Source organism: Rhipicephalus sanguineus, chromosome 1 (assembly GCF_013339695.2).
Source record: "Rhipicephalus sanguineus isolate Rsan-2018 chromosome 1, BIME_Rsan_1.4, whole genome shotgun sequence".
NCBI lineage: Eukaryota > Metazoa > Arthropoda > Arachnida > Ixodida > Ixodidae > Rhipicephalus > Rhipicephalus sanguineus.
In genome coordinates, this window is record NC_051176.1 from 211,528,894 (window position 1) to 211,545,713 (window position 16,820).

At 47.2% G+C, this 16,820-nt stretch overlaps 1 protein-coding gene across 1 annotated transcript in view; it reads right to left on the bottom strand.

Annotated features, from left to right (window-relative positions):
* Positions 1 to 16,820, bottom strand: part of LOC119406690 (DNA topoisomerase 2-binding protein 1) — a 65,071-nt gene that overhangs the window by 40,845 nt on the left and 7,406 nt on the right. The window contains exon 2 of the mRNA XM_037673425.2: positions 3,569 to 4,080. Within this exon, the coding sequence (XP_037529353.1) occupies positions 3,569 to 4,019 (451 nt within the window). The 5' untranslated portion in view covers positions 4,020 to 4,080. The remainder of the gene's footprint in view (positions 1 to 3,568; positions 4,081 to 16,820) is intronic.

A 16,820-nucleotide genomic window follows, 5' to 3' on the forward strand; every position in this document is an offset into this window, starting at 1 on the left:
TGCTCACTGCAATCGTGCATATTTCCTGCAGCACTAAGTTTCCTTTCAGATGATATCTATGCTTGACTGTGCACCGTAAGCACAGATTTTAATGTTGCTTTAGTTCTGACCACTCACTCGGTCAGCACAATACTTTAAAATCCCCACTGTGTCCGTGCGTGCTCACGGATACAGCAAGATTTGTTTCCGATGATAAAAGCGCCTAATCTTGCCAAACACTAATTTTAATGCTGTTTGGTTTTTTTTAATGCTGTTTTTAATGCTGTTTGGATCAACCCACGGTATATTGCCCTCGGCACACGCGCATGCAAGGCTAGTAAAAATTCCCAGTGTAAACACGCAGCTTCTGTTTACACTGAGCAGAGACTGAAAACCTATCACCACCAGTTAAATGAAACATGTGTGGTACTCATGGTACGATATTTAAACTGTGGTTATTGAGCTAATGCATTCCACTGGTGTCATATTAAAGAGGGATAGCCTAGTTGACTTATACAGCCAGCACATACACATGAAATGTAAAGCGGCCATCTGCCTATTTGTCACACTTCAGGTTCACAAACGCACTTCCAGTAGAAATGAGCATGGCCATCGAGTTTCTCCCTATTAATAGTTGACAAAGTATCTGACAAAGATTACATAAAGATGACAAGACCATGAGCATCTTTTGATTCCGCGGACTGCTGTAATACATGCTTGCCACCTCTGCCCCTCGCAAAACTTGTTTGCCAGATTTCACAAGCAGTTCTCGGCCCTTCACGTTTTTTAAACTTCTGCAACAGTACACCACACAGCAGCTTTAAGTGCTTGCTTTCCAGGATGATGAAGGAGCAGCAGCCAACACAAGAATAACACAAGCAGTGGTAGTTCAGCCAGTTTATGATTTGGAGCAATTTTAGGAGCAGCAAAGAGACTATTTTGGAGCAGTCTTGGAGCACAAAAAAATGTGTTTAGGAGCAGCTTTGGAGCAGACAAAATAGTGTTTGGAATCACTTAGAGCAGTAAATCTGAGTCGGCAACTTTTTAGTAAATATTCTTATAATTTGCAACCAGGAAATGCTGCTCAACTGTAAACAAGAACATAAGGCCAGCAGTCTTATGTTCTTGTTATGTTCTTGAACATAAGACCAACAGTCTAATGTTCAACAGCAGCCATCAATCAGGCAGAGGCGGTGCCAAAGGAGAAGGGCCACAGAGGGTGCCCACCTCCCAAAACAATTTCCGCCTGCCCCCTTTTAGCTTCCCCCCCCCCCCCCACCCCAAGAATGCCAAAATTCTGACCCAAGATAGGTGGTATGCCCCTTTCCACCCTCCCTCTTACCCCCTTAGCAAAGGAAATGCTAAGGCTGCCCCTGGATGCAGTCAGGCTGTTTACACGAAATAATGTGACATGCAGGCTTCACCACCACACAAAAGATGTGCATTGTGGTGAAGCAACATTGACACGCAGCGCATGCTGCATATGGTTTCTACGAGTGACAGGTGTCAAAACGTTGTACGCTGTTACCTCTCGTTTTCGAGAAGGAAATGGGGTGACAGCCCCTGCAGACCCTTCCTCTTGCCCCCATCCTCCCTGCACCCCCTCTCGAACGTTATCACCCATTGAATCAGACATTCGCAGATGGTTCGCAAACTGAACGGAGTTCCGCAAAGAGATAGTATTACAATTCTGCGAGTGGTGAGAATTGATTCGACTACTTACCATTCATTTATCATTATTTTGCACAGTTGATTATTTCAGAAAAATAATTTCACATTGTACTTTGGATCCTGATGAAGCCACCGCAAGCGTTATCAGCACTGACCTAATCTGTGAGTAGCGAGCAACTCACGGGGCAGCCACAGCAGCGGCGCTCCAGTCGTCACTGCGCTATTGCGGACATATTGTGGCCGCACTGAGCATGCTCGCAAGCATAGTTTGTAACAAGTGCATGGGTGGAAATCAGTTGGAAAGTTTTGCATACTGAGAGGTCTTATAGCTACTTGTGACTCATGTCGAATCGCTGTCCACAGGCTCAATTTTTATGTGCGCTGGTTTGCCACTGCATTATTTCAGTTTTTCTGTTATTTCGGCAGCGGCAACACTTATGCCAACTATGACAAATCACACCAGTACGCACCTGGGCGCCGATGCGCTACAATGATTGGACAAAACGGCGCACAAGGGTGCTCCGGTGCGATTGCATGAAGATGCCATTATATTATATAGTGTCCAACGTAGGCTCAAGCATTTAGGCTGTGCATAACGATCAGTACGGCGAAGAACCCTGCGTTGCACAATTGACGTGGAACACATTTTCTTTTGCCAAATATAAAGCCGTTGCACATCCAAATCTTCATTTGCGTTAAGATGCCCCATGGCCCTGGCTCGTAAAAAAAAACAAATTATTACTATTATGCATCAAGACGCCATTAACAGTGCGTGGTTCCTGCAATGGTATAGTCGCATGTCTGGCGCGCACTACATTACGAAATACATAATGGCTGTGCAAAAAAATAAAAAAAATCACCTGTCCATGTATTATTGCTAGTTTCTCATCAAGAGCGACGGGCTGCCAGACTACAGACAACAATACGGAACAGTCAATAATGGAGATCGCATCCATGTACGGTTAGGCCGATTATAACAAGGAAAAGCGCGTCGGTGGAAAGTGGAGCAGGCAATAAGTACAGTGGCAATATGGAAACTGCTGTGTGAATTTGGTACCAAAGGAAGAATACTTTGGGCCGAAAATGCTCCACTGCCGTTCAAGCAGCCAAAATGTGAACGTTCGGGCAGTTTGCACAAGATGCCCTTTGTTGGGCGCAGTTGAACCACTAGTGTACGAGATAAAAGAATTAGCAACCACATTTATTGCACGCCACCAAGCACAACTGCCTGAAGCAACTGGTGGTTTGATCTCTGCCCGCTAAGGTGGCAAACACTGCTGCACAAACTTGAGGTTATGCCCCCCTATTTCATGAAAGCAGTAACAGAAAACCTGAATATAGCAGCATTGTAGTGAACAGAAATTGCTCAACCAAAGTAACAGGCAGGAACTATCTCTAATAAACAGTGCCAAGGAGTATCCATGCACCACTACAGTTATTTGGCCACTGACTAGAGCAGTAAAAGCTCCTCGACAAAATCTAGGCCATCAAAAAAAAACAGTCAACAGTGCCCCATACCCTAAAAGAACTGGCCGATACATTTGCCTCTTTGTGCTTAACATAACATTCAGAGGTATGAAAAACAGTGCTGCACATCTGCCCATCTTTCTCGGTAAACCGAACTGCTAACCAGGATACATTCTTCCAGTCCCTTGAGGGTCTTTAACAGCATTCTACTGCATATATGACTGTATTATGACAGGCTATGTCTGCTTAGCGAGGATGCAGATTTTGCTAGTTCTGAATGTTGCACTTTAAACATCACCCCCAACCAAAGTTTTCAAGGAGGCACATGAACCATGAATTACAATCTAAGCCCCATTTGAACTTCATTTAGATGTTAGAGCACAGTTAAGGATCAGCCAGACAACGTACTCCTTACAGGCTACACACGTTTAGATAAAGGAGATTAACTTACCAGCCACAACATGGGTGACACTAGATGTCAGTGGAGCTACAGTGGTGCCACCCATTAGCTCCACTTTCTCCTTGATGCGGGCTCTTTCTTCACTGGCCAGCACTGAACATGTGATAACCAGACCTCGAAAAGAAAGGCTGTATACAGGCTCTGGCCTACGAGGCAGAGGTTCCTGCACCTGAATGGCCATAGACACGCAGAGTGGGCCCACAACTCGAGCTTGAATTTGCCTCAAGTGCTCAAATGCGGGACCTTCAAAGGGATCACAAACATACACTTCTGTCGGGTCTCTGTGCTTCTTAGCAAGACATGACTGTGTTGTAATCCAACTTGGTTCCATAGAATCTATGCCAGCAGCCTTGAAAGCTGCCTGCATTGCAGGGGATGCATCTAGTGCTGCTGTGCCTTCGAACAAGACAAACAGCAGTTTTCCATCAGGTGTGCTATCCATCACTTTCAAAAGTCTAGGCCAGCTGCAAAGGCTTTCTTGTCTGCCAGAAAAGTCGGACAGCCTGCAGATAAATGCAATAAAATTACCAATTAGAAATATAGAGCAGAAGTAGAGCGTGACTTCACGAAGACTCAAAAGCACAGTAAACAGCTTTAATGCAGGAAAGAGACAGTTGCCCTGAGTGAACCATATGCATAGATCAGCTTGCAGGCATAACTTCAATAAAGTAGCATAACTGAACAAAGCAGTTTTCAAAGATTTTCTGCCAAAATTTTAATAGTAATATCTGGGGTTTAACATCCCAAAACCACGATGATTATGAGGGACGCCGTAGTGGAAGGCTCTGGAAATTTCGACCACCTGGGGTTCTTTAATGTGCACCTAAATCTAATAAGCACACGAGCCTCAAACATTTTAATCTCCATCGAAAATACAGCCGCCGTGGCCGGGATTTGATCCCGCGACCTTCGGATCAGACTAGACCACCGTGGCAGGGCTTTCTGCCGAAATTTATATTACAGCAAAAAAAAAAAAAAAGCATGCATCCTCACTTCCCCTCATCCTATCTCCCCATTTAAACAAACATACAGCTTGTTCTGCTCACATATGGAATAAAGATAAAGAAACACTGGGTCTATCACGCGTAATCATACATGTAAACCCTTTGCCACCGTAAGATATTCCTCAAGTCCAAGTTATTATATGAGAACAATTTTGTCCTTTATAGGATGCTGCAATGAAAACTTAAACAAAAGCTTTCAAGAATATTTATTTCTGAAGCTCTCCCATGTTGGGTTCCTTAAAGGGACACTAAAGGCAAATATTAAGTCGACGTTGATTGTTGAAATAGCGGTCCTGAAACCTCGTAGTGCTGCTTTTGTGCCAAGGAAGTGCTTATTTTGAAATAAAATCACGTTTTTAGTGGTCCGCATCGCGTTAGCGCGCTTCAAATCTCCCGCCTGAAAATACGACTCTCATACGTCACTGCTGCCGTGCCCAACGTTGCCCGCTTTTACTGCGCGGCCGCCGACACTAGTAGCAGCCGAGCGGAAGTAGCGGGACCCACAGTAGCAACAACGGGCGCTGCAGGCAAAGACTTGCTCGGATGGGCACATTCAAAGCCGTCACCAAGTTGCGGTTGGTCTCGTAATCCTCAGTACGAAAGTGCAGCGAGCACACACGCAGAGGTTTTGACTGTTTAGCACACTGGCGCAATGGCATGACACTAAGCCACTTCGAGCGTAAGGGTTCATTCCGCGGCACCCAGTGAAAAGACACACCGGTTTCCTTGCTGCAGCACTGGCGTTGTGCACCATTCGGGCATCCGGCAATATCACACGCATGCGGCATTTTGTCGAACTTTCTGTCAGAGCGACTTTCACGAGCGCGCAAAACACGCACGGCAGTACGCGATCCCGAAACTACCACTGAGACGGGCGAGGCACAGTTCGGCGAAAACGGAACCTTTGAACCATGTTTGAACCACGCGCGCCGTTCCCCATGGCAACGCCACGGAGGTTTTGTTTTCCATGAATCAAGCGGAAACGAACAAACAGCATTTTATTACGTCTTTTGTTGCTCGGAATGTTCTTTTTTTACTGCTGCTAGTTTGATTACTAGCGATTTATTGTAGGCCGACTTCCCTACGTCATCGGGATCACTTCGAAAATGTCCCACTCGTGGCGCTCATCATGTGATACATTTAGCTTAATTTCTCGGTAAGTAGGGCACTGCTGTTGATAATATTGCCGTTTTAGAAGTTGTCATACATTGGGCTTTCACTCTGACATAAATTGTTATTTGCCTTTAGTGTCCCTTTAAGCACTTGTTGAGTCCAGAACTGCCTAAAAAGAATTCATTAAAGGGGTACCGACACAAAATTTCGCGGCTGACCTAGCCTGCAGGATCAATTCCTGCGAACATGTGTATATCATCTTGATCTACCAAATCTCAACATTGAATATAGCTTGGAAGGCAGTTTATATGAATTTTGAAGTTCCCCTGTGCGATCCAGCACTATACATAGCATCTCGCGACATTGACATCATCTGAAGTGACCTGAAGGTGACCCCCTAACTTCCACGACATCACCACTGCGGCCGATCTCCAAGCTGGCGCAGCTAAATGATGACGTCATAGTCACAATTGCCCTTTTGACGTGCTTGCACCAGCAGGCTACTATTCAGCAGCTGCTTGCGGTCTGCGCCTGCGGCGAACGTGTGGAAGCTTCAAGAAGTCGCTGCCAACAGATGAAGACGACGGCAACAACATCACGCAGCACATGCGGCAGGTGAAAGAACGCGAGCAGACGACGTAGGCAGTTTGGAAGCGTGTCACAGTTCTGTGTGCAGTTTCACACACTAGATGGCGTTATTTGCACATGGCAGCTTGTCGTTCTTGTAGCTCTCAAAAGCCGAAACTCAGACTGGTTGGTAATAAACAGACTAATTAATTACCAGACGTGCGCTGCAGCAAGCGATATGCCGTATTATGACTAATAGGCCCCCAGCAACATATTGCAGCAATAAAATGCCACACCAAAATTTTTGTGTCAGTACACCTTTAAAGGGGCCCTGCAACACTTTTTCAAATAGCCATCGAATGGCTTTATTAAAGGAGTTTATTGCCTCACAAGTCAACTGCCACAAAAATTTTTAGAATCCGTCAAGTACGAGCGGAGTTAGAGATTTGTCGCACGTTGTAATTGCTTTCTCGCCTCTCTAGCACGCTAGAAGCTAAGCAGGGAATTATAGCATGGGGGAAAGAAGTTACATCAGACAAGCAGCATGACCTTGAGCAATTTTTTTTTTTCTTTGAACGCGCGCCTTACTTTCAGTGTGGTCACGAGCGCACGTGGCGGCCTCCCGCGGAGGTCGCAGTAACTATGAGATCACGATGCTCAAATCAGCCAATGGCCGTAAATTTGGGTATATGGCATCATTGATGTATGGCATCATTTGTCGAGAGAAGAGGGAACGATTTCTAGCTGACTTTGGGAATTAATTATAAATTCCAGCCCATATGTTGTACTATGTTTGGCTCGTGTGTTCTCACGAGCCTCGACTACCAATCAGCTGCGCTTACTGACCATGTTGAAAAAGTGTTGCAGGGCCCCTTTAACAGAGGTAGCAGTGTCTAGCACCACCGCTTTGTTTGGAATACGCTTTCTTTTTTGAGTGATCTAAACATGACTATACAGGGTGTTTTTTTTGACAATACAGATTTTTTATAAAAATTCTAGAACAGTCACTCTCCAGTTGTTTTTGCACACATATTGTTATGTCAAGGTGGAAGGCACAACTAAAATGACATTGATGAGACTAATTAAAAAAACCTCATTAATTAACTGTTTAATTATTGACTTGAGGGCAGTTGTTTATATTAGAAAGTTTTAGTGTGTGTCAATTTATGGCACACCCATATTTTAGAAATCACTAAAGTTGTACGTAATTCAAGATCTATCGAATTTTAAGGGCGAAAGTGAAACTGATCGCGCCCAGCACACAGAAAACGTGGCCTCTGTTATGTAAGACTAGAACTACACGGGACAAGGAAGTGACGAAATTTCAATCAAGGCAAGCCAAGGCAGAATATGGTCAGGAAAATGGCAAGTATTCTGAAATACACAAGTAGCTGGCTTATTCTTTGGGTGTGATGTGCGGTGCTTATCTGTTTCTTTCTTAAACTATGAACAGGAGCGAAAAACTATTTCCAGTGATGCTACCGAGAACTTCTAATTTGGAGCAATTTTTGGAGCAGCAAAATTTCCGTTTTGGAGCAGTTTGGAGCAGCAAAAATTTTCCTCTTGGAGCACATTGGAGCTGATAATTTTGCATCTGGGAGCCCTCTGGAGCAGCAAATTTTACATCCTGGAGTACATTACAGAAGCATATTGCATTAACATTCAAGCACCTGAATATTACTATGGGGCTCTTATGAAGGCTAGAAATATTTCGATTCATTGCAAATCTCATGGAAAAAATCATCTCAGGAGAACTCCATACTTTACTCGCTAATGAAAAAATAAGGTCTCATGCAGTTGAATGTTCTGGATCAACATTTTCGGTGATTATTTTCGACACTAGCAAATAAACAATAACGGATCAATAAAATTGCACTTTATGAAATAACACTCTAAATACATCTATGGGGTTATCAGCAGACGTGGTAGACAAACGCAGTGATGTACAGCAGTGCCTCAATGCCAAAGAGCCACACTGTCCCTAATGCATTCCCCTAAGAAAACTCCAAGGCGAAAGCCAGGTTCTTTTTCTTCTCGATCGACAGGTTTATCCTCCCCCTCCCTCTCTGCATGCTTTCTGCACCTCACCTGTTTTTGCACTAGCTCCATGCTCTGCGCACAGATCACGGAAGCAGTGTAAAGCGACGATGTCATGTGATGACGTCATCACATGACATAACGATTTATGACACCTTGATGACATCACAAGTTTTGACGATCTATGACGTGATGATGACGCCATCAAATGATGATTATTTTTTGCATCAATCGATTGACGCCGCTGACGGTCAATTTTGGTGTTAGATAAATCATCTAAGGCTTTCGCATTAATATCGCGAAGTGAACGTTAACAGCCTGACCGTTAACAACCTGGCCTTACATACCAAACTGTCCTCCACGATGTCACCTATGTGCCATGCACGAAATAGCTTCGCTTATCCACTTCACAGAGTGAAATGGCTCTTTATTTTTTTTTAAATTGTTATTGTGATAGCAATTATATGGACACTTTCGACGGATTTTTGCCGTCGCAATTGTCGTAATTTTCCGTATGAAGTCCAAATTGATATCACTATGCGCATTCTAGCCGCGGGTAAAAGCTCGCGAGATCTGGCGACGAACGCGGCTGAAGCGGAGATTAAATTAGCCGGCCGTCTGTCTCCGTCGCACGGAGAGCGCATGGGATAACGCCTTCCCGCGTGCGGACCTGCCGTCGATTGCTCATCAAACAGAGAGGAAACGCCCCACCCATCTTTCGTAAGGAGCATGAAGGGACACCAGGGGGGCGGAGGGGGGAGTGGGGGGAAGGGAACCGCATCGTTCGAAGGGCGCAGTCGCTCGCGCGCGCTATCTCGAGGCATCAGGAGGCGGCTCGTAAACTTGCTGTGCTCTCAATGCTTACTTTGCGTTTAGAGAACTCAGAGCACGAAAACGCTTCGGATCCTGGAGCGGCCATATTCCCTTAAACCAGCGTTTTGTTGAGTTACGCGAGATCAGATCCAAAAGAGTTAGCTGCTAGCCTTACCTCGTTTAACAATGCAATTTCTAGGTATCGCATTCATTGCTTCGCCCTTAAGCGAAACTGAGCTTTTTTAACCGTCAGTTATTGACCCTCGAAAGCGCGGGGCGGACGTGTAACATGGTGTAGCCGCTTCACTGTGTGCCGTCAGCGACGGGCCCGCTACTGACAGCTGCGCATTTGCGGCTGCTCAGACCAGGAGATATGCTTTTATTAATCAGATGACATTTTTAAAAAAGGAACCAAAAAATTCGAATTAGAACTCTAGCACGTGAGCTCGAAAGGGCAGGGCCTTTTACGGGGTACTTACCGCAGAGTGATTACAAACTCGAATGTGCTGGTGGAAGGAATTACGAAGAAGCTCTTCTGGATGAAGATCCATGGATAAAGTATACCTGATGAAAAGTGTCAACTCGTTCCCACCGTTTACGTGCTCTTATATAAACGCGAAGCAAGGAAAATTCGATATTGTTCTATATATCTATTGCTAGCGATCCCAGATTTCATTCCGCGATGTCCAGAAACAGAAGTGACAGACATTTTAGCGGCACGCATGTAGTTATTACTGAAAATTGCTTTCCTTACGTGCCGTGCGACGCGTGAAACGAGCTATCAGCAGCGTTTCTGGAACAGACGACGTCCGCCGATGAATCGCCGTCGCACATTCTCGCTACCGATAGGCCTAGACGTCACGAGCCTCTGCGGAGAGCGCGTTTTGCTGTCGAGCCGACTTCGGCACCGTGCATGGCATCGTAGCTTACTCGGGGCGCACGCGCGAGTTCTATTTATTCAGCGGAATAATTCTTGGTCCATGGTTGCGACGTTGGCAGCCTCAAGATCAAGCTGCCCATGTTCTGACGCGCCGCCCCAAACCCGAGACTTCGGCGCAATTTGGCGCAATTTTCGTCGATATTAGCAGGATGGCGCAGAAAATACAATTTGGCGCACTTTGGCGCAGTTGGCGCAGGAGTGGAATCACTGTATTTCATGTGTCTGCAAGCAGGAGTGCCGCAATGGCTGCCCCGAGTTTTATGTTTCACAGGGAAAGAAAAGGTTGATACTATGGCTTTTTTGTGCACAGCTCGAAAGAAACAGATGAGCACCAAACACCACACGCAAAGGTAAGGCGATCCGCTGGCACAAATGAGAAGAATTGATGCGTTTCATGAAAAGATACGGGCATGATGCACCTTCATACAAATTTCGTAGCTTCCTTGTCATGGGTAGTTCTGGTCTGACGTAATAGAGAGGCTGCCTTTTATGCGCACCGGGCACGATCAGTTTCAATTTCACTCTTAAACTTAGATGATGAATATTCAAATTACGTGTAATTTTTGTGATTTCTAAAAAATAGGTATGCCACAAATTGGCACGCACTATAACTTTCCAATATAAACACCTGCCCTCAAGTCAATAATTAAAAAGTTAATTCACGAGTTTTGGTTAATTAGTTTTGTCAATGTCATTTTGGTTGCGGCAAAGTATTTCCGCCTCGACATAGAGTACGTGTGCGAAAACGACTGTAGTGCGACACATATAATTTTTATTAAAAAATCTGTATTGTCTAAAAAGAAACACCCTGTATACTAACAAGCCTCAGAGAAAATCTGGATATACCCCCTGTGCTAAACTGAACCTAAGTATTCTTCCAAAAAGCTGCTCAATAACATTCCAAAAGCACTACAAGTGCCTCTGAAATACCAGCCATTCTGCGGACTTCTGTGACAAAAAGATTCAAAGATGCCCCAAGAAACCAACAAACACACATACACACACACGCACGCACACACACACACACAGTACGTGCCGGATTCCTTATGCATTCGCCTAAGATGACTCGAAAGCAAAAGCCATCTTCTCAGTAGATTTGTTGATCCTCCCTTACCACTCTTCAAAAGCTTTCTGCACCTAGCATGGTTTTGCACTGCCCCCAGGATCGAAGGCACTGCGAGTTTTCTGCATCTCAAGTCCACCGCAGTGGTATAGTGGTTATGGTGCCTGGCTGCCAACCCAAGATTTGCATTTCGACGAAGGTAAAAATGCAAGAGGCCTGTGTAATGTCAGTGCACGCTAAAGAACACCAGATGGTTGAAATTTCAGAAGCCCTCCACTATGGTGTGCCTCATAATAATATCATGGTTTTGGCACTCAAAACCCCAACTAATTATATTATTCTGCGCCTCACCTGATTTTCATGTCATCATGCGATGTCACGTTATGTGAAGTTGTGATGTCACAAATTTTAGCAATCTGTGATGTTATAATGACGTCATGACGCGACGATTTTTTGCAGCACTTGTGTTGGCACCAACGGTCAATTTTCAGTTTGATGGGGCATTAAATTGCAACTGTGCACGCGCAACCCTAGTGAGCCGTGCCTGCCGCCACCAGGTTATGTAAAAGGTGCCTGAACAGGCAGGCAGCCTTGTAGTTTCAAAGATTGCCAACTCCAGTGCCAGCGCTAGGACACAAGCGTCCTTGCTGCCGTTTTCTATGTGCGTCATAGATGACAGAAATGTGCGACCAGAAATTAAATGTGGATGCGTGTCGAAAATGGGAAGTTTGAAAACTTGAAATTCTTAAAATATATTGCCCCCAAGCCTGCTCTCACAATGTCCATCCCTAAAAATTTCTGTACACACTAATATATATTGTCACGTGGTCGTGACGTCGACGAAGACAGCAGTCGGCGTTTGCAGGATGAAACTGTTTATTTGGCCAAACTTGTGGCCAGAAAATGAGAACCAGAACTACAGCAATACACGCTGTACAATGATAGCGGCGAACAGGGCGTCGTCCGTCGATCAACTGGCAAGCGGTGAAGCACGTCGGCATTTAAACATGTGCCGTCGAATATTCCAGCGTTATCGCTGGCTGTCGTGCACATTCTAGAATAAGCTCGAGTGTGCGCGTCTTGCGCGCAATCTTAACAAAACGATCTACAATGATCGCGAAGGTTCTCGAACAACGAGGCGCGGTTCGCACTCAGCGTTGCTGACAGTCTTTGCGGCCGAAAACCGAATACAGCAAAAGTGATAAAGAAACGCACGTGGAAATGCCCCCCTCTGAAAAAGCATTGTCCCGATGCTCAAAACAGAACAGGCCAATGCATGCAACAATAAATAACAAGAATAAAGCAACAAAGTACAATAAACAATAATCACAAAGAAAGCACAATAATAAAGCAAAATGACAGTCCTCAGATTCGCTAACGTGCGTAACATGGTTTGAGGCGCACGACATGGACGACTTCAGGTCGTGCATGGCGCCGCTGAGAGTTCGTAATGCCATCAGGGACAACCTCGTAGTCGAGTGTGCCGAGGCGTCGAAGTACCCTGTACGGTCCGAAGTATCGTCGAAGAAGCTTCTCACTGAGTCCCCGTCGGCGTATTGGCGTCCATACCCATACACGGTCACCGGGTTGGTATTCCATGTGGTGTCGTCGAAGGTTGTAGCGGCGGCTGTCAGTCGTCTGCTGGTTCTTGATCCGTAGGCGGGCGAGCTGTCGTGCTTCTTTGGCGCGCTGTAAGTAAGCGGCGGCGTCGAGATTTTCTTCGTTGGTGACGTTGGGTAGCATGGCGTCAAGCGTCGTCGCCGGACTTCTTCCGTACACCAACTTGTACGGCGTCATCTGCGTCGTTTCTTGGACGGCCGTGTTGTAAGCAAAGGTCACGTACGGAAGGACGGCGTCCCACGTCTTGTGCTCAACGTCGACGTACATGGCCAGCATGTCGGCGATGGTCTTATTTAGACGCTCGTTGAGGCCATTGGTCTGTGGGTGGTAGGTGGTGGTGCGGCGGTGGCTCGTCTCGCTGTATTTGAAGATCGCTTGAGTTAGGTCCGCAGTAAAGGCGGTACCTCTGTCTGTTATGAGGACCTCTGGGGCGCCGTGACGCAAGACGATGTGCTCCACAAAGAACTTGGCTACCTCGGCGGCACTGCCTTTGGGCAAGGCCTTTGTCTCGGCGTAACGGGTGAGGTAGTCAGTTGCTACGACGATCCACTTGTTGCCGGAAGTCGACGTCGGGAACGGCCCCAGTAGGTCCATCCCGATTTGCTGGAACGGCCGGTGAGGTGGTTCGATTGGCTGCAGAAGTCCCGCTGGCCTAGTCGGCGGTGTCTTCCGTCGCTGGCAATCTCGGCAAGTCTTAACGTAGTGGGCGACGTCGGCAGGAAGGCGTGGCCAGTAGTATTTTTCCTGTATCCTCGCGAGCGTGCGGGGAAAAGCCGAGGTGGCCAGCCGTCGGGTCGTCGTGCAGGGCCTGCAGAACCTCTGGTCGCAGTGCCGAAGGTACAACGATGAGGTAGTCGGCCCGGGCCAGAGAGAAGTTCTTCTTTACGAGGACGTCGTTTTTCAAGAGAAATGACGCCAATCCTCGCCTGAATACTTTTGGAACAACGGCGGTCCTGCCCTTGAGGTATTCCACAAGGCCCCTGAGTTCCGGGTCGGCTTGCTGTCGTTCAACGAAGTCATCGGCACTTATGGTTCCCAAAAAGCAGTCATCATCGTGGTCGTCCTGCGGCGGTGCGTCGACGGGGGCACGAGACAAGCAGTCGGCGTCGGAGTGTTTTCTTCGGGACTTGTAAACGACGGTAATGTCGAATTCTTGAAGTCTTAGGCTCCACCGTGCGAGGTGACCTGAAGGGTCCTTCAAGTTGGCTAGCCAACACAAGGCGTGGTGGTCCCTCACAACTTTGAAGGGCCGGCCGTAGATGTAGGGGCGAAACTTCGATGTAGCCCAGATGATGGCCAGACACTCCTTTTAGGGGCGAAGCTCCTTAAGGCGGCACCCGTTCGTCCCTCGTAGTCGTAGTAGTCGTGCGTAACCAGTCTTACGCTTTGACCTCCAAGGTGGTGCCGGTGGGAGATTTTTCCTGTGCGTTGTTGAACAATAAAAAATTCGCAGCGTGCGCGTTAACTAAAAGCCGAATTCTTCTGTCTCTCATTCCCCATTAGCAGCCATTGGCATGTTCCAGTAGGAAACGTTAGTAGAAGTAGAAGTGTAAGTGTTAGCTAAAAGCCGACTTCTTCTGTCTCTCATTCCCATTAGCAGCCATTGTTTACCTCCAAGGTAGTGCCTGGTGAGATTTCTCCTGTGCGTGATTAAACAATAAAAATTTTGTTCAAAACGCCGTTGATTGATGAAATAAACCAACGGAAGACGCCAGATGTTTTGTAAAAGCAAAACGAAAGAACGTCAGATGTTTCTAAAGCAAAACGAAAAGACGCCAGCTGCTTAACGAAAGACGCCAGATGTTTTCTAAAGCAATGGTTTTCTAAACAATGAAAATTCACAGCGTACATGTAAAATTAAAGTGAGCTGCAAGTCGTCATAACTCATCGAACCTTTAGTATAAACGCGCCCGATCTCACGCCGGTGATGATGTACTGGGCAGAATTCACGGAAGATTCACGGTTTACCGATGAACCTCCGCAGCTTCGCCCACTCATCATCATTCACTCCGTGGATATGCTGTGATTTTTTTCTGTTGTGGAATAGTTGATTTCTGCCTTTGATAGCGACCGGCTAGCATAACTGATGACCCTTTCCAATCCGTCGGCCTTCTGCACAAGGACGGCGCCGAGTCCTACGCTGCTTGCGTCGGTGTGGATTTCCGTATCGGCGTGCTCGTCGAAATGCGCAAGTATCGGAGGCGTCTGCAGGTGTCGTTTCAATTCTTGAAATGCCTGAACTTGCGACGTTTCCCACCTGAATTCGACGTCAGCCTTCGTGAGTTGCGTCAGTGGCTCGGCGATCCGTGAAAATTCCTTGACGAAACGTCTGTAATAGGCGCACAAGCCGAGAAAACGGCGTACGGCCTTCTTGTCAGTGGGCGTCGGGAAGTCAGCGATGGCAGCTGTTTTCCGCGGGTCCAGGCGAACACCATCCTTGCTGATCACATGACCCAAGAACAAGAGCTCCTCGTACGCGAAGCGGCACTTTTCAGGCTTCAAAGTGAGTCCGGAGGTCTTGATTGCTTGAAGTACAGCTTCAAGGCGCCGAAGGTGTTCGTCGAAGTTTGAGGAAAACACAACGACATCGTCCAAGTACACGAGGCACATCTGCCACTTCAAGCCGGCCAGTACTGTATCCATAACCCGTTGAAAAGTCGCAGGTGCCGAGCAAAGACCAAAAGGCATGACCTTGAACTCAAACAGGCCGTCTGGCGTTATAAAGGCAGTCTTTTCTCGGTCTCTCTCGTCGACGAAAAGTACCTTGCGTTGTGTAATCGATCCAGGGTGTCGTCTATCCGGGGAAGGGGATACACGTCCTTCTTCGTGACTTTGTTCAGGCGACGATAATCGACGCAAAAACGGAGAGTCCCATCCTTCTTCTTCACTAGCACCACGGGGGATGCCCACGGACTCTTCGACGGCTGGATGATGTCGTCGCGTAGCATTTCGTCGACCTGTTTCTTCACGGCCTCCCGTTCCCGCGTAGAAACCCGGTAGGGACTCTGACGGAGTGGTCGAGCATTTTCTTCTGTTATAATGCGGTGCTTAGCAAGGGGCGTTTGTCGGACCCGCGATGACGACGAGAAACAGTCCTTGTTTTTCTGCACAAGGCATCGAAGCTGTTGCTGTTGGCGAGCGGGAAGATTTGGGTTTACGTCGAAGGGTGGCTCAGCTGTTGGGGTAGTCGTCGTAGCTTCGTCGTAATCCGAAAAGGCAAATGCATCGCTGACGGCCTAGATTTCTTCGATGTATGCAATCGTCGTGCCCCTGCTCAGGTGTCTATATTCTTGGCTGAAGTTCGTTAGGATCACGCTTCCTTTTCCTTCGTGCAACCGAGCAATGCCCCTTGCAACGCAAATGCCACGGTCTAGTAGCAGACGCTGATCGCTCTCGATGACACCTTCGATGTCTTCAGCTTTTTCGGTGCTGACGGGAATTATGACGCTGGAGCGAGGCGGGATGGTAACTTGATCCTCGAGCACGTTCAGGGCATGGTGACATGGATTCGTATCTGGCGGCGTCGTTTTGTCCGACGATAGGGTTATCGACTTGGTTCTTAAGTCAATGACGGCGCCATGATGGTTTAAGAAATCCATGCCAAGTATGACGTCCCTGGAGCAGTGTTGCAAGATTACGAAACTCGCAGGATACGTGCGATTATTGATTGTTACTCTTGCTGTGCAGACTCCAGACGGCGTTATTAGATGGCCTCCAGCAGTACGGATTTCGGGGCCTTCCCAAGCAGTCTTAACTTTCTTCAACTTCGTGGCGAAAGGCCCATTGATGACGCAATAGTCGGCTCCAGTGTCACCGAGAGCGGTGACGTTGTGGCCGTCAATGAGAACGTCGAGGTCGCTAGTTCGTCGTCTTGCGTTGCGGTTGGGTCGCGCGTCGGGTCACGGCTGCGTCGGTTTGTTCCGCTGCTTCGACGTGGCGTCATCAGGTCTTCCTCAGGCCGTGAAGTTTCGACGTCAGGGCTTCGTTCGGCTTGCGGCGTGTTCTTTAGAGTTCGTTGCGGCGTTGTCGTCGGCGGCGGAGGACCTTCGGTAGTTCGTCGAGCAACCGCACCTCCATCGGTTGCTG